Source organism: Salvia hispanica, chromosome 4, assembly GCF_029641045.1.
Source record: "Salvia hispanica isolate PSC_SH4W2 chromosome 4, Shi_PSC_v1, whole genome shotgun sequence".
Classification (NCBI taxonomy): Eukaryota; Viridiplantae; Streptophyta; class Magnoliopsida; order Lamiales; family Lamiaceae; genus Salvia; species Salvia hispanica.
The window spans coordinates 35188198-35211355 of record NC_142695.1 but is presented as its reverse complement, the minus strand read 5'-3'; the positions used below and the strand labels follow the sequence as shown (position 1 = coordinate 35211355).

Here is a 23158-nt window from a genome sequence, read left to right as displayed (position 1 = left end):
CAATTATAATTATTTAATTCAATATACCTTTTTTTAGTTATTTTAATGAAATTAGTAATTTTCATTTATTCGTAAATCAATCGAAGTGTATTATAAAAGCCATGTGAAGTAGCTTAGGGGTGTGAGACTGAGTAATACTCATAAGAAGTAAGTGCTCAACTTCTTAGCATTCATCGTTGTAACTTGTGAATGCCCTTACATTATTCACTTTTAGTGATATTCTCTAATACTGCTCCTAATTACTAACACTACATTTAGAGATGAGATTCATTCTCCTCTCGTAATCATTCAACAACTTTTATTAAAACTTGTACTATTCCATTAGTTGTTTAAAACCTTAGGCTCCAGGGAGCCAGATCTCTTAACTTGCAATGTTTTTTTGGCCTTTCACTTCCATGATATTATGATTATTGGCTTCATGGTAATGATGTTTCAAGTGCCCTTCCCGTGCGTATATAAGGTATGAAGATGTCATAGAGAGCACACGATTACAAAGCATTTCTCTCTCCTCTCTCATTTGTTACATTGTATCATCTTAGCTTGTGTTTTATGAACGTTGTATTGTTCTAAATTGGATATCAAATTCATTGGAATATATAAGTTTGAGATATTTCTACTCGATAGGAGGAAACATTTAATCTTTGGAAACGACAAGCCAAATTGTGAGCACTGGTCGAGGCATACCTTGTTTTTGTAGAGAGATGGTTACCTTGACTTTTAACTCAAATACAATAGTTTGTTTCTTTTTACTTGTAACCTTTTTTAATTACTGTTCGTTTACGTCTCTACTTTTGTCCTGTAACTGCAATGCAGATTCAAACACAAATTGAATAAACGAAATCTAAGAGCAGAAAACACAACGCACAAAGGATTACGTGGTTCGGCTGTAAAGCCTACATCCACGGAGAAGATGAGCCCTCTTTATTCACTGACTCTGAAGATGGAATTTACATAGGAAGAATACAATCAATTCACACTCAAATTATCACAATTTCTCAAGAACTCTCTATTCTCGGATGATCTTGAAGAACACGATAATCTCACAGAGTGTGTAAAATCAACTCTAATCTGATTAACTAACTCAAGGAGTTAAATCAGAGATGTATATATACTCTCCATAGCTTACGGTTTCAGCCCAAACTGATCAAGTGAGCTGATTCTTCTTCAACACCTTAAACCCCCTTTCTCTTCCTTATTTGCAAACCCGTCCCTCAACTTAGTAAGTTGTTCAGTTGCTCCCAACACTCCCAACATGTCCAGTTGACAACAAGGGTATGCCTGTGTATAGCAACAATATATCTAATTCTAACAAATATCACAATAGTAGATATTGTACTCGTGCTAAAATAAAATCATGTCAACAGTAGTTGAAGAAGCCGTGGATTATATTTTGAGCAAAGAAACATTACAATCTTTGCATTAGTTAACCTTTGTTTGGGAGTACTCAAATCTATTAATATTTAGAAATTCAAGTCCATAGACTCATTCATTGGCCGGCCAGCCTTATGTTTCTACTCAATATACTCACTGAAGGCAGATCACAAATAATCAACTGAACTAGAACTTGATCACTTGTTTGGGTTGGCTTCCTAGCTTTCCAAGGGCCTTGTCCAGAGCAGTAGGAAATTGATCGAAAGGTGTCAGCTCCAAGCTGTCGCGCCACACAGGTCACAGTGTAAGTACGCGTTTTCACAAATAAAAGAACTAGACAGGGTTCCAATAACAAATAGCTCGAAAAATGCAGTAGTTAGTTGAGGTGACTTTTAGAAGAGAAGGAAATGGTGATGTAAGAGACAAAATAACGTATAATCATACTCGTATTTCAGTTCACCGCTGCGGGTCAGGCTTAGAAGGTAATCTATCATCTCCCTGCACTCTTTTGATTTATCAGAACCCATCCATTTCTGTAACCAGAATCCTGTCAAGGATAAATCCTGTAAAAAATGGTTAAAATGTCGTTATTATGTGCACAATGAAAGGTTAAGTTGCATCTTAAAGTAAGTCGTGGCATAAGTAGATATCACATGATGATCCATCAAATAGATACGTAATTTGCTCCATAAGAGGTGAACCACATCAGATAAGTGTAGGGAGTATATTAAAGCTACACTTACAATCTTGGATATGTACCTTAAAAATCAAAGATCCTGTGGAGACGGTTATTGGTTTCTTAGACATTCCTCCGTATGTGACCATTATTCCACCTTGTCTAGAAACAAGAATACTCGCTTTGAAAAAAAGAAAATATGACAACAAACAATTCTCTGGTAAAGCACAAGAAAGTCTCACTTCAGGGATTTAAGGACCAGGGAAGCAGAATTTCCACCAACACAGTTAAATCCTAATGCGGGTTCTGGTATATCAGCCTAGGAAGAGTAAAATGCAAACTCATTACTCCAGGAAAGAGTGAGAAATGATTAAACGCAAAATCAATGATGTCAAGTAAAAACCAAATATGATAACAATAATAAATCTCAAACTATGTAGGCACACCATTCATTCAAACAGTATAGTAGTTTGCCAATAAGACCAGAAGGCTCCAACAACCAAACTGGTGCCCAAAGAACAAGCATGAAAATTGAATCTAAAACAAAATTCATTGTATTAACATATAGAGTTTAAAAGTAATACCAGAAGATCTTTGACATTTCTAACTGCCAGCTGATCCTCAGTGAACACTTCACTAGCACCAAGTTTTTTTAGTTTCTCTTTTACTTCATCAGATCCTGGCCTGGTATTGCAGATTTCATAACGTCAGATAACAAAAAACTTTTATTCTTGATGCAAGTTCACTTGGGATATTTGGTACTGCATCGAAAAAGTCCACTGACGTTTAAAACTCTCCATTTAGGTGTTAAGCAAACTACTAGGTGGCAGGCATAGGCAGTATATGCCTTGAATAGTAATTAGTGAGGATACCAACACGAAATGGCAGATTTCCAATGTAAAAGATTCAGGACAAAAGAACAATTGAGCAACAGCTCCCATACTATGCTAGCATATGAAATTTAGGCAGCAATACCCTGCTGCATGCAAACGAAGAAATGCTAATTCACACAAACAAATGCTCACCTGTCACGTATGATGTTAATAGACCGAATGCCTCGAAGTTGTGCAAGTTGAATGACACACTGCCCCACTATGCTTGTAGCCCCATTTTGAACAACAGAGTCCCCTATTCCAACCAAGAACATTAGGGAAAAGACGGAAAATATAATTAAAAAATTAAATTAATACATAAACATTCTCTAAATAGTAGATATATACGATAATCCAATATTTTATTGGCTTCAAGAGTTAAATTTGATCAATTAAATATTCACTTGTATCTATCAACCATATATGTAGTGTATCATGGGATACATAATCCAAAAAAATTAAGAGAACATTATTTATGTATCAGTACCTGGTTTCAGATCCACAAAGTCCTCAAGCATTCTCAGGGCAGTCAAAGGATTCACAGTTATAGTGGCAGCATACTCCATACGAGTGCGTTTATCGATCTTGTGCCAGACATTCTGCTTGTTGACAACAAACGTCTGCCATGTACCTGACCAGAAATAGCTGTCACGGATAATGTAGAGCACAGACACCAAACTTCAACTAGCATCTTACCAACCCAGACTTGAAATCCTCTTTCAATTGGTAGTAAACTAGCAATAGGTGGTTAAGGAAATACCTCTCACAATTACATGAATATAATCCCTATTTCCTTTTGAGTATTTCAACTATTCAACACACCACCAAAGAAGTAACACAGCGATCCAAGTGTCTAGTATCTCGTTTCTTGCATATGCAGATAAAAGGATAAAACCCTACCTAGAAACAATTCTTTCAAAAAATTTCAAAGGTGAAACTACCACATATTTGCAAATTGAGTAAACAATAGTTGTGCAATTTTGAGCTTATTTGATCGTCTAATCCTTTAGTTAATCAATCACATATACATATATTATCAATCTATCCATCGCTCAAAGTCTCTTGAAATGAGTAGCCGCTCACCTGAAAACGGCGGAGAAGGGATTACCCAGTCTCCTGGACGAAGTTCCTTCACCGCAGAACCGATAGAATGTACCTCTCCTACCCCTTCATATCCTCCTACAGCAGGAACAGCTGGCCTCACCGGATACACTCCTACTCAGAATCCAATTGCACAAACATTACACAATAAAATGAACTCCAATTACAGAAAAATAGGCAAACTGCATTCAAACGTATATAGAAATCAAACCGACAACTTCAAAATTGACCACAAGGAGAATAAATTCAGCTAACTACTAAAAACACTATACAAAAAATCGGTGCAGTACAGTACAATTCTCCAAAGCAGTAATCAGAATTAACAGAAATGAGAGGAGAGAACCTTGGATTCGATTGATATCGGAGGGGTTGATGGGGACGGCGAGCATCCTGACGCAGACATCTTCATCCTTCATCGGAACCGGCGGCAGTTCTCTGATTTTGCACACGGCGTCGGGATCGCCCTGCTCGTCATACACCACAGCCTTGGACGGTGGAGACGTGGCGGAGGAGAATGCTCGGATAACTCTATTAGAGAGGCGGAGTAGCCTCGATGGCAGCGGGGGCAACGATGCTCCGCCGTGGCGGTGGAAAGCAGCGCTCATGGTAAGTAGCCTCACAGTCGCCATTCCGTTTATCGTTTTCATTTTTGAAAATTTGTGCATTTTATATTAGTAATAATCTCCTTTATCTATTGTTAACAGTCCCATTTGAGTTTGAATAAAAAAACAAACAAAACTCATTTTTATATATTAGTTTTATAGAAAATATTAATTTATATATTAGTTTTATAAGAAATACGAGTGAATTAAGTTAGTACTTAAAATATGAGGTCTGATTATCATTTATAGTAAAAGTGAATCGAAATTTTTAATAGCATACGGACTAAAATAATAAATTGGCTAATAACATAGTGAGTATATTTTCCTAAAAATATTTTAAATTATCGTTCATTTCTATAAAATGTACGGAGTCATCTGAGGGAACTAAGAAAAAAGTTCTCATTTTTGCCTTTTGCTATAATTTTTACATCTTATAGTAATTATCAATAATTTAAAATAATTAAAATTCTCATTTTAGCCTTTTGTTATAATTTTTACATCTTCTAGTAATTATCAATAATTTAAAGTACTTAAAATTCTCATTTTTGCCTTTTGCTGCAACTTACATCTAGTAAGTAATTATCAATAATTTAAAATATTTCTATCTAATAAACCATTAACCTACTAATATAAGGTACCCCACCTACTTTGTCCAAATCCACAAAAATGTAGAGATCCCAATTTCACTTATTTAGAGTGGGCTAAATTTCACTTATTTAGAGTGGGCTAAACAAAGTACGTATACTACAAAAATAGTACTAGTAGAGTTTAATTGTTATGACCAAAGGCTTTTTGAATACTACTAGTATACTATTCCCTCCGTCCTAATAAATATGCAACATTTGGTTTCTGGCATAAGATTTTATGTAGTGTTGTTTTATGAGTTAATGAAAAGAGAGTAAAGTAAGAGAGAAGAAAAAGTAGAGATAGAATTGTTTCCATTTTAGGAAACATTGCATTTTTAATGGAACAATCAAAAAAAGAAAACGTTGTATTTCTAATAGGACGGAGGGAGTATATTTTAAATATGACCAAAGGCTTTTTGAATACCACTAGTATAATTTATATGGAATATACTACTATTTGAAAAAAAGCGATTACTTTGATCTTTTAAGACAATTTATATGTTCACAACCTAAATTAATTCACATTGTTCTAGTTAAAAATATGATACGTGAATTATAGATGAAATACTGATATTTGTAGTCTTATTTTGTGGGAAACTTTAGACACTTAGATAATTTTGTATAGATTCACTTAAAAATTCATAGACATATAGTATATGAAATGGTTTTATTTTGTGGGACTAGAATATCTAGACACAAGATAATTTTTTATAGATTTACTTAAAAAATCATAGACATAAACCCCTTCGTCCCGCTTAAGATGACACGTTTTCCTTTTTAGTTTGTCCCAACTAAGATGATACATTTCCTTTTTTGGAAACTTTCTCTCTCCAATTAATATACTCAACCACTTTTTTCTTATTCCTATTAAAACATTTATCTTTCTTTATCTCTCTACTTTAATACTTACACTTACTTTTTCTCTCTCCAATTAAACACTTTTAATCAATCACTTCTAAAATCCCGTGCCGACTAAAAAATGTTCATCTTAGCCGGGATGGAGGGTAATATGAAATGGTTTTATTTTGTTGGACTAGAAACTTTAGACACTAGATTATGAAATACTGATATTTGTAGCTTTATTTTGTGGGACTAAAAAAGTTAGACTAGATAATTTTGTATAGATTCACTTACAAATTCATAGACATGTATTGATATATTCGTCGAGTTACTTTCTAAAAAATTTTCCCAATTACTTCCTCCGTCTCCATTAAGAGTCACACTTTTCCATTTTGGTCCGTCCCCAATTAAGAGTCACATTTCATTTTTACCATAAATAGTAAGTAGGTCTCACGTTCCACTAACTCAATTCACTCACATTTTATTATAAAATCAATATAAAAAAATGGGTCTCACATTCCACTAACTTTTTCAACCAACTTTTCTTTACATTTTTTAAAACCCGTGTCCGGTCAAAGAGTGACTCCTAATAGGGGACGGAGGGAGTATAATGTTTAGATAAAGAGTAAATGTCAAAATTGATTCTGAACATATGTCTATTTTACGATTTTCGTCCTAAATATTATTTTTTGAATTTTTTGGTTTTGTACATTTCAAATCTTATCACAATTGGTCTTCCGTTATCAGTTCCATTAATTTTATAACGGTCAATGAGTTTAGCCCAATTTTAACAGACTTAAGCTCTTAAATGATATTTAACTGACTAATTATATCCTTAATTATTTTAGTACATCAGGATGCTTGGAATTCGAGCTTGGGCATCCTCCCCTTCACCGGCCTACTCGGAATGTGGAATTTGGGGAAAACCCCCAACCCCATCAATCTCTCCAGCTCCTCATGCCCTAATCCATCTAAAACCCTAACACCCCACCCGAACCCGGCGGCGGCCATGGCCACCGCGTGCCCCACGTCGTGATTGCAGTACCTAAACGCCCTCTTCCCGTACTTCCACGCTGTCCCGCCAAAATACCGACGCGAACCCGATCAAGAATGAATTTTTCGGCAGCAGGGAGAAAAATTCATGAGGGATTAGAGCCCTGAGCTCAAGCGCGTGCTCCTTGCAGGTGGGGAGACGACGTAAGCCTCGGTGGGGTGCAAACTGCCGCTGCTTGGGTTGACGCGGAGCGACCAAGTGGAGTATCCGGTGGTTTTCCAGGCGGAGAGGGCGAGGGAGTTGTGGACGAATTCGGAGATGGTGGATTGGGAGAGGGGTTTTGGGGGCGGGAGGGAATTGGAGAGGGGAGGTGAATTGTGATAATTTAACTTTTTAATATTATTTAATTTATATGTTAAATGATAATCGGGAGTTTTGAGGGTATTTAGGGAAATGATTATTTAAAATAGATATTTAAACAAATTAAAAATATATAATTTAAATGTGAGTGAGTGGGAGGTTAGCGTTTGAATTAAAATATATACTCCAATATTTTAGCATATATGACTAGATTTTGTTTCTTTTAATACTTGGTTTGTGGTAATTATAGGAATGCTTCCACGTATACTGAAAAATATAGTTCCTACCATTTAAATGTAAGTGAGTGGATGTAATTTAAACGAATTAAAAATATATAACTTAAACGTGAGTGAGTGTGAGGTTAGCAAAATGTGTAAATTAAAATATATACTCCAATATTTTAGCATATAAATGAATTTTGTTTGGATTTTGTTGGGAGAGAAAGAACCGAAGGGATGATTTTTCTCCGGCAAACCGGCGATAAGGGGTGTTGAGGAAGGTCCAGTGTTCTCAGCCTAGAGCCACTGATGGCGAATCATTTGATTTGTGAAATGGCTGTCGCCTTAGCACTTCGCAGCATGCATTTTAAGCCTATGATATTTTGGTTTCTACTTTTATAGTACTATAATTTTGAAGTACTAGTTTCTTTGCAGTGACATGGTTGATAACATCTATTTTTATTATTGTCATTTGGAATTCTGTGTGTTTCATAACAACGATGTCATGGTCCATGACTCCATTTAATTTGTGAAATGAACGCAGTGACGTGTTTAATTTCAATTGTAGTTGTTTTGTAATTTTAAAGCTAATACTATGTATTTAATTTGATTTGTACTCCTTCCGTCCTAAGGTATTAGACCAACTTTCCTTTTTGGGATGTCCCAACATATTAGACTCATTTCCTTTTTTAGCAAAAAACATCTATCTTATTTTATTCTCCACCTACTTTTTTCTCTCTTCTCTCTCTTACTTTTTCCCTCTCTCATACTTTACTCTCTCCACTTTAATTATTTAAATATCACTTCCTTAAATCATGTGCCCAAAAGAAGTGAGTCTAATACTTCGGGACGGAGGGAGTATTTAGTTTACTAAGTGAGTAGAGATCTCTTTTTCTATTTGATGATCCTTGCATCCTTGAATTTCAACAATATTTTCTAACATGTTTTTTTAATCATTTTTGTGATTAATTATTTCAAGTCTATTAATATCTTTTAATATTTATTTGTATATATTTTTAATTCTCAATTTTATTACTCATTTTATTCATTGTTATTATATACACAACGATTAGGTGGGCCAGAAAACAACATATGCTAGCTTTGGTGGTTTTGCAGCATCTCGGTTGCCACAGAGAAGGTTTTAGAAATGATTACAAATTTAAAACAATGAAATTTACGGAATAAATACATTGTTAATGTTTGAATATTATATTTTGTATTAATAATTTCAAGTTTATTACTTTGTTTCAATATTAATTTGTAAATAATTTTAATTCTCATATAACTTACATTTTACTCATTTTGTTCATTGTTATTATTTGCTACGATTTTTTGTTTATGATTTTCATACATAATGATATTGTTTATAATTGTGTTTCAATCATATAAAAATTATCAATCTTTTGAAAATCTCTTAGTCCGTGCATAGCACGGGAGTAATACTAGTTCATTAAAATAATTAAGTATATAATTAGTGAGTTAAAAATCACAATTAAGAGCTTAAGTTGGTCAAAATTGGGTTAAACCCGTTGACCGTCATAAAATTAACGGAATTGTTAACGGAGGACCAATTGTGATCCAATTTGAAATATATAGGACCAAAAAATTCAAAAGATAATGTTTAGGACCAAAATCATAAAATAGGCATATGGACCAGTTTTGGCCTTTACTCTTAAATAAGAAGTGGAGTATTAGGCAAAAAAATTGTACTGTGAATTAAAATATTTATTCTTTTTTCTACCCTTATACAGTATATACTTTTAAACTAATTATCTTCTATGGAATTGTTGATCTTTAATAAATAAAATATGATCAAATAAGCTTTATTTTTCGACACCACAAAAGCCAAGCCTGTGATCTTGATTCGACTCCTTTGATAGAGATGGATCAACTAACGATGCAATCGTGCAACCGAAGGAAGAGGACGGAAAATAATGCGATCAATTGATAACATAAATAGAGTTGCTTATGTTTATAAGTTATGATAATAAAGATTAAGAAGAGATAAATAAGTACTTTAGCTAAATTGGGATGAAAAGTTACTGCTATTTTTATACAACACTTTAGTTTAGTAATCTTTTAAAAGTTAACATGTCACTTGCATCTTCTACTAATTACTCCTAGTATTTTTTAGTGTAGTCAGTCAACTATTTTAAAGTCCGAGGAACTCCTTTTCTTTAATACTTTCTCTATTCCATTATAGTTAAGTCATTTTTTTATTTTGAGAAGTTCTTTTATAGTTAAATCATTTTTATTTATAGTAAAAAAAAATTCTTACTTAGTCTATCTTATTATGAGGGAACGGAGAGAGTACTAACCATCCTTATATGATGGATAAGAATGGTTAAGTGATAGAATGAAGAATTGTTAAGTAGGTTGGTTCATTCTAGCCCGGCTCAAAACCCAATCAACTTGAGGTCCGATTAATCCAGCCCACAATTATACTAGGATAGGTATTCTTTTATCTATTTTGACCCCTGTTAAGCTCAAGTCTATTCCACTTAGCAAGTTAGTTGTATTTTGTTGTGATGAAATTAGTTATTTTTTTATGGTGTGTATTTTACTTTATTTTTGTGCAATTTAAAATTTTGGTATTTTTTGCCTTAACATATGACTGAATTCATTAATGTGAATTACAATTTTTATTCTTAACCAAGAACTCTTTAATATTGTCTTAACATAATGAATTGCTTTATTGATTTGTTTAGCTTTGCAATTAACGACGCAACGACATTAGCGTCCTAAATTTATTGATTTGTTTAACTGTGCAATTAATTTTGTGTAATACCCGATTTATTTATCAAATTATTTTGGATGTTGGAAGTGTATTACCTTTAATCACCAACAAACCATTAACTATTAATGATACCATTTTATAGCAATTTGTTACATAACATTCAATAAATGTTATAGATTTATAAAATAACTTATTATTAAAAATATCCAATATCGTTACGAAGATAGTTAAAATTTTCGGAGTCCCATTACAATAAAAGGTTCTATAGAGAAGTACTATTAATCACTTAGATATATTTATTTAATGTGCCTTCGATTATAGATATAGTACTCCTCTATTTAATGTTCCCCAACTTAAACTATTAAAAACACATTTATTTATTATGTCCATAATTCAGAGACACATGTACTGATGCGTCTTGAAACAATTAGAAACGCATCTATTAAATGCGTCTCTAATTTAAGGACACTTATTTTTGCGTCTTAAATTTTGATTATTTTAAAAAAATTCCTAACGCAAACAATTGCGTCCTTAATTTTGTATCCTTATATAATATATTTGTTGTAATGACAGTTACCAAGCACAGTTAAATGTGCTCAGAAAATAGCGAGCACCTTCAACTATGCTCGGCAACATACCGAGCACAATTGAAGGTGCTCGGCAATATCAGAAACGAGAGTGTTAACTCCGAGCAATTTCGGAGCAGGTCAACGTGCTCGGCCTTGCAATCAATCAACAATGGCAAGCACCATATATGTGCTCGGAGAATGGCGAGCACAAAAGATGTGCTCGGGATATATTAAAATAAGTAGAAATTATTCATGGATATAAACATTTTCCACTTAGTTAACTACAACAAGAATTTAAAACACGTCAATATTACATATCAATATTACGAAGCAATGCAATATCTCGTAAAATTTGCATTCCTTCACCATAAATGTGTATGAAAATATAAAAATTTATTTTAAACATATAATATCAATATTTTTAAGCACTGCCGAGCACCACATGTGTGCACGGAAAATGCCGAGTACCATATATGTGCTCGGAAATATACAAAAAAAATAATCAATAATTATTCAACAACAAGAAGAATATAAAACTTTATAAATATTACATATAAATATTTTGAAGTAATAAAATATCTCGAAAAATTTGCATATGGATCCTTCACCATAAATGAGTATGAAAATATTAAAATTTATTTTAAACATATAATATGCTAGTATTATATTTTTATGAAATGCCGAGCACCACAATAAGTGCTCGGAAAATGCCGAGTACCATATATGTGCTCGGAAATAAAAAATCAATAATTATTCAACAACAAGATGAATATAAAACATTATAAATATTACATATCAATATTTTGATGTAAGAAAATATATCGAAAAATTTGCATATGGATCCTTCACCATAAATGAGTATGAAAATATTAAAATTTATTTTAAACATATAATATGCTAGTATTATACTTTTAAGAAATGCCGAGCACCACATATGTGCTCGGAAAATGCTGAGTACCATATATGTGCTCGGAAATAAAAAAAAATGAATAATTATTCAACAACAAGACGAATATAAAACATTATAATATTACATATCAATATTTTGAAGTAAGAAAATATCTCGGAAAATTTGCATATGGATCCTTCACCATAAATATCTATGAAAATATTAAATTTTATTTTAAACATATAATATGCTAGTATTATATTTTTAAGAAACGCCGAGCACCACTTATGTGCTCGGAAAATGCCGAGTACCATATATGAAGGAACTGGCACCTGAAGCGTGCATTCATTATAATCACATAAAAATCGGATCTATTTAGCAAATTATTTAGACAAAATCTATTCGCGTAATTCTTACTTGTATCATGCTCATAACTTGAATTAATCATGCTTTAAGTGCAATTGAAACCTAAAACATGCTTTTCTACGGAGCAGAAATAATACCTTATTAATTCTTCAAATAATTGATGATGGCTAGTGACTTCTCCACGTGATGCTTTGAATATTAGACCACAGATCTTCTCTCTGGTTCCCGAACTGTACTCCAATATCAGTGTGGGCTGATCTCACCGAATACTAGGACTTAAATAAAAGAGACAGAAAAACTACTCCACGGAGGAGAAGGAAATTCGACCAGCTCAATATGAGGGGGGCAAAATTTTCGAAAATTTTAAGAATAAAATTGTGATTATTTTGTCTCCTTTATTCTCCTATTTATATTAAGTTCCTTTTGGGCCCAGACAGGGATCTATGGAAGGTTTTGGATATGGGCTCATCCAATTTACTTTTTACTAATTAAATTGAACCCACAATTTAATATAAGCTTAATTGGAATATTACGAGCAGCCACTATAGAAGTAATATTGAACTCTCCCCATCCAAATCCGAAATTATAAGTAATCCGGGTTTCCGTTTTATCTTTCATTTCCCGCGCTTAAGATTAAAATATCCATTAATTAATTAATGTCTCCTATGGACTTAATTAATTAATATCTTATTAATTCCAAGAGTGGACTTAGCATGAAACGCTTATTTATTATTCATAGAGTAATTAAACTCCAACTAGCTAGGTTCCGAATAATAAAGTCTTGTTTCGCGCTCCTCTTGGGGACATTATCAAACGAGACTCACCTCGCGCACGATTCAATATAATAGCAATCCTAGCACCGCTAGATATTAATCACCACTACCCAATATATCAGGTTTATTGGGTTACGAAAAACCCGCACCATTTGATAAGTCAAAGTAATGCATAATCAATACCGTATGCTCAATGCTAACCTACATTGATTAAGAAACAAATATTTATCAAGACCTCGTCTTTCAGTAGATAGTAGGGGTGGCGGAACGGGTTACCCGCGGGTATCCGTACCCGATTCTAGCCAAATTGTTGTCCCGATACCCGCCCCACGACATACCGGGATTACCCGATACCCGTGTCGGGTATCCCGTACCCGACATTGCGGGTACCCGTACCCGACCCGAAATCCTAATAAAAAATTTGAAAACCATAACAACCGTCAATGTTCCCTAATTTACTTTATTAATATCGATGGTAAACATTGAATAGATTGAGAATAAAAGTTAGGGAACACTCTATAGCTAGTTCGGTGAGTTTTCAATTGTATGTTCTTTGGAATATATAAATGTTTCAAAAGAACTCTTAGATAAAGTACTTCCATTGTTCCACATTAATAGAGGCATTTCATTTTCTCACTCATTTTGGAAAAATAATAATAGAAATACTATTCTCTACATTATTATCTCTCTTACTTTATTTTTCCTCCATTCTAACTATATATTTTTAATTTTTTAAAATGAGTGCTTATAAGGCTATTATTATTTAACTATTTACTTTTTTTTTCTCCACTTTAACTATTTGAAACACGTCTATTAATATGGAACAGAGGGAGTATTAAAAGATGGAATATGACTAATACTAATAATAACGGGTATAATCGGGACTAACGGGTATACCCGCGCGGGTAGTGGGTATACCCGCTACCCGTAAAACTCTAAAACGCATTACCCGATCCCGCCCCGTTTCCCGTTATCGTCGGGTAGTGGGTACCCAATACCCGGCGGGTAGCGGGTCGAGATGGGAATTACCCATTACCCGCTACCCATTTTGCCACCCCTAGTAGATAGCCTAAGGACAAGTCTTGCTGTTAGATCCGTTCAGTGCTATACCACACCAATGTCATTTTATTTCAGTAAGGCTTAGAAATATGCGGACCGACATTGCAACCTTTCACGATGGATAGTCTAATTCCATCTAGGTTGTGAAATTCTTCTTTTTCTTTGTTTAGGACTGACCGTGTTACCTTAAAGTGGGCGCCGCCCACAACCGGTCTACTAAAACAAAGACTTAGACTTTGTTAAGTTAACTCATACATTTAAACATGCAATTAACATCCATTAAATGTAAAACATAACAACATTACGACAAAAATAATCTGTTTTATTCCTTGGAAAATAAAATAAGAGTTTTACAGTATTCAATCACTCGAAACGTGATTTCTAGTATACAAACTCTAACAATGTACTCGGAAATATACAAAAAAAAATTTAATAATTATTCAACAACAGAAATGATTTAAAACATTGTAAATGTGTCAAATATAGGAAATTGCTTATGAACTTTATGTAGCAGGACGTTGAGTTGCTAACTATCAAACAAAACTCATTCGGGTATGCACTTCCTCCAATTCTAAATGTGTTTTTCTCATTTTATACAGAGTGTTTTTCATTTCATACAGAGCTAATGCACCTTTAGGTCTTGGATACAGAGCTAGTCCCCATTTCATGTCTCGAACTAGCCAAGAAGCTCTTGAACCAACATTTTTGCATATGCCAAGATCTCTTCTAGAAGCTAGCTTTTCCTCTCCATTTCTCAAACCATTGTGCTCTGATCCCTGATGAGGCTCGTTTCATGCATGTGTTCTATAGTAAAACTGCACTTAAATCAGTGAACTAACGATCCTTTTTTAGCCAGGTGTGTGTAAATTTCGCCACAAACCGAAGATCGCACAATTCAAGAAGGTGAAAGCAAAAGTCGAGGAAAGGAGGAGAAAAAGGGCGGCATTGAGCCGATCAAATCAAATATCTACCGGAGCCAGCCAGATTATGCACTGAAGAGAAGATTAAGAAACTTCACTCAAGGGTGTGAAGGGCAGGGACGTCATTTCAGGAAGGTGGTACCGTAGGGATCAGAGCCCTACGTTTCCCTATATAAAGAAGCCCAACACACCAAGAAAAGGGAGTTCCCCCAATTTCATTTCTGCATTGTAGTTTAGAGGGGGTTCTCATCCATCTTCTTAGAGTAAGTAGGATTTCAGTTCTCTCCCAGGGTTGAAATCAAAGTCTCCTTTCAATTCATTGCTCTCGATTTGCTGCACACAATTGGTTCCGTCTAGTTAGCTGGTAGTTTGCTGTTTACTGTTCGTTTTCCTGCACATTTCCATTTCCGTTATGTAATCCACTCCGAGAAGGGGTGATGAAACAATTTACTGCTTTGTTAGCTTAGTTCCTGTTTTTCCTTTGTTGTAATCGACTATTTGATGTTCTTTTTTAGTTTAATCAGAATTTCCGTTTTCATTTCTTAGCTTCATGTTTTGTTTACTGTCTTATGTTTTAGATCTGTTTCGCTTTTGTGTTTTATGTTGAGTCTTAGCTTAGATTTGATGTTTCATGTTTGAGTCGTCTTGCTCTGTTTAGATCTAGGTGTTTATTTTCCGTTTCTGCATGAAAATGTCATAGTTCTTGTTTTTACGTTGTCGTAGTTTAGATCGTAGGAGTAATTTAAGTTTTATGTGTTTTCTGACGTTTCGTCTTCTTTAGCTTTTCAGATCTGTTAGTTGCTCTGTTTTTCTCTGCTGATTTGTTGAAGAAGATGATTTTGTTAAAGTTATTTTATTTTTTCGTACATTTTGCAGGGGACTGACAATCCCGTTTATTCTGTTTGTCCTTTTATAGTAATGTTTGTTCAGTTGATTAAATAGGTTAGCTTAGTTAGTTGTTCAGTTTAGTCTTTCTTTCCAAACCCAGTAGTTAAACTTAACCCACCCCAAAGTAAAGCGTGGCAGCAACCAAGCCCCAAGCCGTGTCGCACAAACAAATGTCCAACGCCTCATCTCTGTGTTATCAATCCTTACTTCCCTATACTAGTTAGTAGTATTAGTGGGTTAAGGTTTTTGTTCGATCGCCCTCCTTTTAGCTCTCCCCTTCTTCTCACTCTAGTCGGAGTCACTCAGCTTGATCAGCTTGAGCTTTGACCGTATCACTCACCAGCATCATGCAGGTAAACAGGCAGAAATAGGCTGGCCAGATTAGGCCGATTGCCCAACTTGAGCAGTTCGCAACGATACATACCTACGCTTTAAAGAGAACGAAGAGTGCGTACGAAAAGAGAGTCAACCAATCCCTCTTCCCTTGCTTGTTCAGGTTGCCACATGTGTTGAAATCGGGTTGCCCGAGCTAGTTCTTCTGACTTTTCTATTGTCAGGTATAGTCTAAACTGATTTTCAGTTTAATTTCTTTTCCTTTTTCTATCTTCTGGTGGAAATTTTCTTGATTTTGATGATAAGTTTGTGTCAAATCATATGTTTCTCCAAGTTGATGATGCATGGAGATAATAGGTGATTGTTGTCTTCATCCGTTTAGTATGTCATCTTTGTTTGCATTCAATTCCAGCAGGAATATGTACCTTTTTTCATATCTATGTTAATGTTTTGTCTATTGTGTAGATTTCTTAAGGAGCATCGATATGACACTCTACTCCACCCTCCGATGATTCTCTAATACATGGTATTTTAGAGATGTTGGACTAGGATTCTCACTGGATAATCTAAAGTGAAAACATACAACAATGAATAACATTGAAGAGTGAGGCAATTAACTGAAGATGTACCTATGGAGGATGAATGGGGCCGCAAACTCATACAACTTGCAGATTGGATAACTGCGAGCGGATTCAAATTAGCTTAATGGTGTAGGAGGAATAGTATGATAAAGCAATTGTAAAACTATTTTATTTAATTTTATTTTATTTGAATTTTGTTTTCTTCATTTATTCATTAAATTATTTTGCTTTTTTATTAATTTTTAAATAAATAAATAATAAATTTAAAAAACAAACAAATTAACCTGTTCCGAGCACTTATATGTGCTTGGATATGTTTCAAGCTATCAGCTCGAAAATTCCGAGCATATGTGCATGCAATCGGAATTTCCGAGCACATGGAGGTACTCGCGAATTTTCGAGCACATAGAGGTACTCGCGAATTTCCGAGCACACGCAAATTTGGCCCTGTATTCCGAGCACAACAAGGTGCTTGGAATGATCGAGTTGACCAGTTTGGCGAGCACTTGAATTGCTCGGAAAGTGCTCGGTATTTCCCAATTCTCCGAGCACTTTTGGCCCTATACCGAGCACCAATGTGCTCGGTAAACTCTGTTTATTTTGTAGTGGTGGTAAATACGACTGAGTTATGTCGTTATTATTAAGCCTTTTTCCAAACGTATTCATTCAATTCAATGGATATAAATCAAACAAAATTAGCTAAAAATGATAGAAATGATCAAATGTCTTGAGATATTCCAAAATTCTATACAATTTTAACAACCGAAAGATTAACATACTATTTTCATTTATCTCAATCAATTGAAAATAATCCCATCTAAGTTGCTGGGAACGCGACATTGAAGTTCCCCCTTTTCAGTTCGTATTGTATCGCACGGATGGGGATCCTTTGTCGTGCAATTTTGCATAGCACTCTGCTGTTTTTAATATAACAATAAAATAATACAGAATATGTATTTATTTTATTTCATTTATTTAATATTTTTAATCCTGTGTGATGCTGTAGAAAAATGCACAGCCGAGGATCCCCACCCCAAATTTAAATCATCCCACATATCCGGGCTATAAAGTAAATTAGGGGACAAAACGAAATCTTACTTTCAACTTTCAGCAACTTTTTTTTCTGATTTTGAATTCAGGCCAAACCATCTTTAATTAAATATGCAAGTGTTGTTGGTCACAACAAAACTGTAGTATTTAGGTACTAACAGAGTCAAGCACAAGTTGCATGTCCAAAGTTTAAACTCTGCTTAACTTCAAACGGGCAATTAAATAAGACCTTACAAAAACACTTGAGAGTTTTCTAAGTTAGGCTCAGCTCAAGCTTCTAAGCTTATAAATCAGCTTTCATTTCCTCTCCCCAGCATTACACCCGGCTGATCAAAGGGGGTCGGCAAGATGGCATAGTTTGATGGGTGATCGTATTTACAACCTGGTCCGTACTTGCATATGCCGTAGCGGTGATAGTGCGTGCAGATGGGCTGATCCTGCATTGTCAAAAATTACAATCAAAACTCAAGAGTATTCGTCCAGATTCCATTCAACAAAGAACGTTTACGGACATTGTAAAGGCAACATATCTATGAGTGTGTACGCATGCATTGAGAAATAAAATAAACAATCTTACAGGTCTAAGTGGCAAGCCTTTGTCGCTGAGCGTGTATGTGTTTGGTTTTCCCTTGAACCCACGATTTTTGGGATGATTAAATTTGCAATTTGACCTGAATTTGCAGTCGCCAGTTTTTAGGAAGAAACTGCATTCTGGTTCACCAGGACGTTCTGGATATTCCTCGATTAGAATATCAGGCTGACGATGCATGGGGAAGTTTATCTCAGCTGGTAGATTGTTCATGGCAAAGGCTGGGGGTGTTGGTAGGCCCTCAGATGCGGAGTAGGTTGCCGCCTCAAACAAGTCAAAAAGGAAAAGGAGGCAGATAAGACAACAGAGCTAAAGAGGCTATATTCAAGATATGCCATTAAACTTCAAATTAAACCACCACAACACAATACAATCACAACATATGAAAACTATCAGTCGGCCAATGATCCTTATTTTCCTTCAAAGCAGAGATTAGGAGAGACAACACATAGTATGACCTAATATTATATGATGTTACATGCATGGCAATTGATAAAATCACTGGAAAACATTTTATCTAACAAACGGCCCTCTGTTTTACACTGACAAATACTACTACTTCAATATTTCACCTAATTGTGAAGTAAACTCTTCACGTACGATCATTTTCACATCTTCCAGAATAGAAATTTTCACTGAAATCCAGGTGACAGAAAAAGAAATTAAAATAAAGAAAGCTGACATGGTGCTTATATTTCAAACTCATACATCAACCTTGGAATGGGCATGAGCTCAGCAATTAAGGAGGACGTGAAAGACAACTAGACTATAAAGACTTCACCAATAAGAACTTCAGAGAATTCTAATCCACACGAGAACTGTATCTCCACCAAATTGTACTCCCTTCGTTCCATAGCAGTGGAGTCATTTTGCCATTTTGGTACTTTCCACAGTAGTGGAGTCATGTCTCTTTTTAGTTAAAGTCAACACATTTCTTCTCACTTACTTTACTCTCTCATACTTTATTCTCTCTTCATCTCTCTACCTTACTTTATTCTTCCTTTCCTTAAACTCACTTAACACAATTTTTCTTAAATTGCGTGCCGAAAAGAAACACCTCCACTACCGTGGAACGGAGGGAGTATATAATAAGAGCAGTTTTGTAGGGTAGATAACTCATTTGGAGTTATATGACCAAAACTGACCTAAAATGTGTCCTTATCATGTTTTGTTTATTATCTTTCCTACGAAACTGCTCCTAAACATATTATTCCTTTGTTTTTCCCTATTTTACTCCTATTTCCAGAGACTCTAGGAAGAATCACTTGTGAGCTAATTTGGCTGAGTATATCAACTATATTCTACTAACCTAACTGTGTACTTGACATTGTTGTTTTACGTCAAGAAATATTGCATACAGTTATAGATCAACGGTAAACCAAAATCACGAAACCTATGGACATCGATTCTGGACTTCTAGTTATTTGTTTACTAAGTCTACTTTCCAGTGGACTGTCAGGTTATTTAATAATTTCACTTTGAGCACATTATGTTACTTTTGTACACTTAATTCTTAAAACATACTCCAACCAAAAAGTGCATACTCTTATGGGACCGAGGGAGTACTAAATTGAGACAAACCATGAAACTAACTAAGCAAACCAGATCAAGTCAAACTGAAACTCTCGTTTCCATGTTTAGCAATATGATTTCAAGATTCCATGAATAGCATAGCTTGGACTTTTTTTCTTGACAATCTCTACTCTGCTCAATACAGCAACAAGGCCCTTTTAAGAGTTAAGTGAAGCTACTCTTTTGAGAGCGTTAAGTCTAAGACATGAAATAAGTACAAATATAGATCAACTATCATATGCATAATAGGCGAGGAAAGCAACATAATAAATTCATAACTTTTACACAAATTATAGCTTACAAAAAGGGCATCAGAAAAGTTTGGACATTTGGAACTTAACTCCTTACTGTATCCCCTAACCGTTCTCCTATAAATTTGATTGGACGATAAGGAAGAATACCCTATTTACTAGAACTAGGTAGCATCGGGGAAAATCAAATTGAGGTGGTGGAATCTATCCGACTCCCACCTATGACCTACCTCGAATGTTTCCAGCAATTTAACCAAAGATCAACAATAATATTTCATGCGTGACTTCGACTATCCAAGCAAACAGGCTTTTTTTAGAAATCAATGGGGTCTGTTAAGAACCATGTAACACTTGATTAATGAAAATAAGGATCAATTACTGAGTTTAAAGAATACGTTCTGACACACAGAAACAGAGAGTTTTACACTTCATAACAACAAAAGTACTAGGTGGACATCATCATATCATAAAACAGTATCTGCAAAATGTTAAAGAAAATAGAAGCGTATACCAGAATACCAAACCATACAGTAACATGATAAGCAAAATACCTGATACCCGTTCCATTCTTGGTTTGAAGTAGGAGCACCTTGGGAAGGTGGAAACATGGCGGGTACGAATGGAGAAGTATCATTAAATGATCTCGGTGAAGACCATGAAGTCGGAGATGATGAGGAAACAAACTGTGATGGAAAAGAACCCCCATTTACATATCCAGAAGTGGAATCACCACCAACAGTGACTGGTTCAGGATGATGAAATCTGCAATTCAATCCGTACTTGCAAGAACCGGTGCGCATGTAGTAGGGACACTCTTTTTCTCCCTGTGATGAAGATTATTATTACAATCAGACAGAGTTGAGCCAAAAGAAACTAGTCGAACTTTGTTTTTTATATTCTTTAAAAGTTCTCCATAGCATCACGACCAGATGTGACAGTCAATTTCGTTTCCAAGTTTAGCTAATTGGAATTAGTAGCTAGCTGAATTGCAATTCCAAATTTTAAAGTTCCTATTGTTTTGAAACTCAACATTCACAACTTTAAATAGCTGCATTCCCTATTGATTCTGAACATACGTTTGGAGCCGATCAAATGCTACTAATTCCTTTAATTCGGGAGTAACGAATTTACAACATAAATCAAACCAAAGCCTAGATCAAGGGAACAAATCAAAATATACATGAAGAGAACTTAAAATTCTGCAGAAGAGCATACAATTCGAATTGGCAACCCTAAGAAGTTGCACTCTGGCATTGGGCCTGCAGACCTTCTGTCTGAACCATGAGAGTATTTACAGTCCTTTCCATATTTGCACCCCGCTGATGTCAGATAATACTGCATTACACACAAGTTATATAACAAAATGAAAGGAAAAACTCAACCTGTATGTGAAGTGGAAGAAAATAGTTTATGTATCAGAAGAATATTATGTCTCGTGCATCAAGAAAGGATATAGGTAGAGATAGAGCATGGCTAAGAGAAAAAATACTGTTCGATTATAAGTAAACCAAACCTGATGCAGAATATTATTCGAAGAAGAGCTTTTACTTGGTAGCAAGATGAAACAATTTAACTATTAAGACTCACACTATTTCTAGTGTCCAATTAGCAAGAAGTTATCAGGAGTGATATTAGTGAAATAAAATTTACATGCAAGAATTGAGATCACATCCCCTTGTTAAGAAAATACTATATGGACGTTTCTCACAAAAGGATGAAGAAAAAGAAAAACATTAATAACCTTGCATTCAGTCTGCCCTCCCCTCTCTGAGTTCTCTTCCCTGTAATTTGTTCTCTCCTTAACATTCTGCAAAAAGCAAACATTATATGCGATTCAAACTAGTGACAATAAACATTATTTGGCATATTTTAGTCTACGCAAATAGACCTGATTCTTTCTCCTAGGAGGGTGATTATACTTGCAATTCAACCCAAATTTACATGATCCAAATTTCATGTAATAGGAGCAATCCTCTGCATCAGGTCTCATGGGATAGTTAACCCTCCTAGTGCTATTGTTCTGATTAAATTTCCCCAATTTCGACGCTCCATCACTATAATTAATAGCTTCACTACCCTCCTTATCCTCATCCCCTTCATCAATCTCATTTTCATCTTCAAGGCTCTCCGAATCCTTTTGAGTTCCCACGTCATCCCATATCTCCTCATCTATGCTCTCGATGTGGGCCTGCCGGATAGTAAGCTCGCACAAGTCTCTCTCAATAGCATTTCGAAATTCCGTCTCTTCATCGAGGGTCACTACCGACGTCGGCGTATCACTCCCTTCACCAGGGGCATTTTCGGGCTGGTGGATCGCGGGTTTGATCGGAGGCGTGTCTTGGAGCAAAAACCCTAACCCTACCTTCTCGATTGGGGGTTTTTCAGAGGTTGGTGATGATGATTCAGCCATGGTGGCCCCTCAGCATGTCAAGCCCAAATTAAACCCTAGATCAAAATGGGCGTCGCACCAGTTTTACTGCTGGATTGCTCGAAAAAGTAAAAGAACGGAGTGGATTGTGTGATCCTCCCTGGGTATTTACTGTCTGGGGAGCTGAATGGAAGAGACACGATATGCCACTTTTTTCTCTCTCTACACACATAGGCTATGCCTTTCGCATTGTACTTTAACTGGAAAATAATCTTTTTAATTTTTACACTTTTCTGGGTTTATGGATGTAATAAAAATACACTAAAATAAAGCATATCCAAATTAGAGGATTATGAATTTATTATGATTACTTTATGTATTCCTCTTTTTCACAAATAAAAATAGGCATGTGTGGTGTGTATATTTTTAGAACTATATAATTTCTCCGTTCTATTTAATTTCAGCACATATTTTAGTAAATATAATGAAAATATAATGAAAAGTAAGTTAAATAAGTCAGAGAATATGAATTTCGCTTATATACTCATTATTT

At 34.9% G+C, this 23158-nt stretch overlaps 2 protein-coding genes across 3 annotated transcripts; both read right to left on the bottom strand.

The window, feature by feature from the left end:
• Window positions 1–871: 871 nt before the first annotated feature.
• Window positions 872–4680, bottom strand: LOC125192481 (Polyketide synthase, enoylreductase family protein). Of its 2 annotated transcripts, XM_048090069.2 has the most exons (10): window positions 4364–4680; window positions 4003–4134; window positions 3407–3550; window positions 3073–3175; window positions 2632–2731; window positions 2290–2366; window positions 2131–2209; window positions 1816–1934; window positions 1529–1651; window positions 872–1278 (listed from the first exon to the last, which is right to left on the bottom strand). In XM_048090069.2, exons 1-9 carry the CDS (start codon window positions 4665–4667, stop codon window positions 1558–1560), a joined length of 1152 nt encoding a protein of 383 aa, XP_047946026.2. In that variant the 5' UTR covers window positions 4668–4680; the 3' UTR covers window positions 872–1278; window positions 1529–1557. The 2 variants fall into 2 exon arrangements, with proteins under 2 accessions (XP_047946026.2, XP_047946025.2); XM_048090068.2 differs by lacking the exon at window positions 872–1278 and having other exon boundaries at window positions 1368–1651.
• A 13189-nt stretch (window positions 4681–17869) lies between these two features.
• LOC125196090 (zinc finger CCCH domain-containing protein 43-like) lies at window positions 17870–22849 on the bottom strand. Its single transcript, XM_048094457.2, has 6 exons — window positions 22126–22849; window positions 21979–22044; window positions 21453–21572; window positions 20789–21061; window positions 18403–18678; window positions 17870–18262 (listed from the first exon to the last, which is right to left on the bottom strand). Exons 1-6 carry the CDS (start codon window positions 22645–22647, stop codon window positions 18116–18118), a joined length of 1404 nt encoding a protein of 467 aa, XP_047950414.1. The 5' UTR covers window positions 22648–22849; the 3' UTR covers window positions 17870–18115.
• Window positions 22850–23158: the final 309 nt, after the last annotated feature.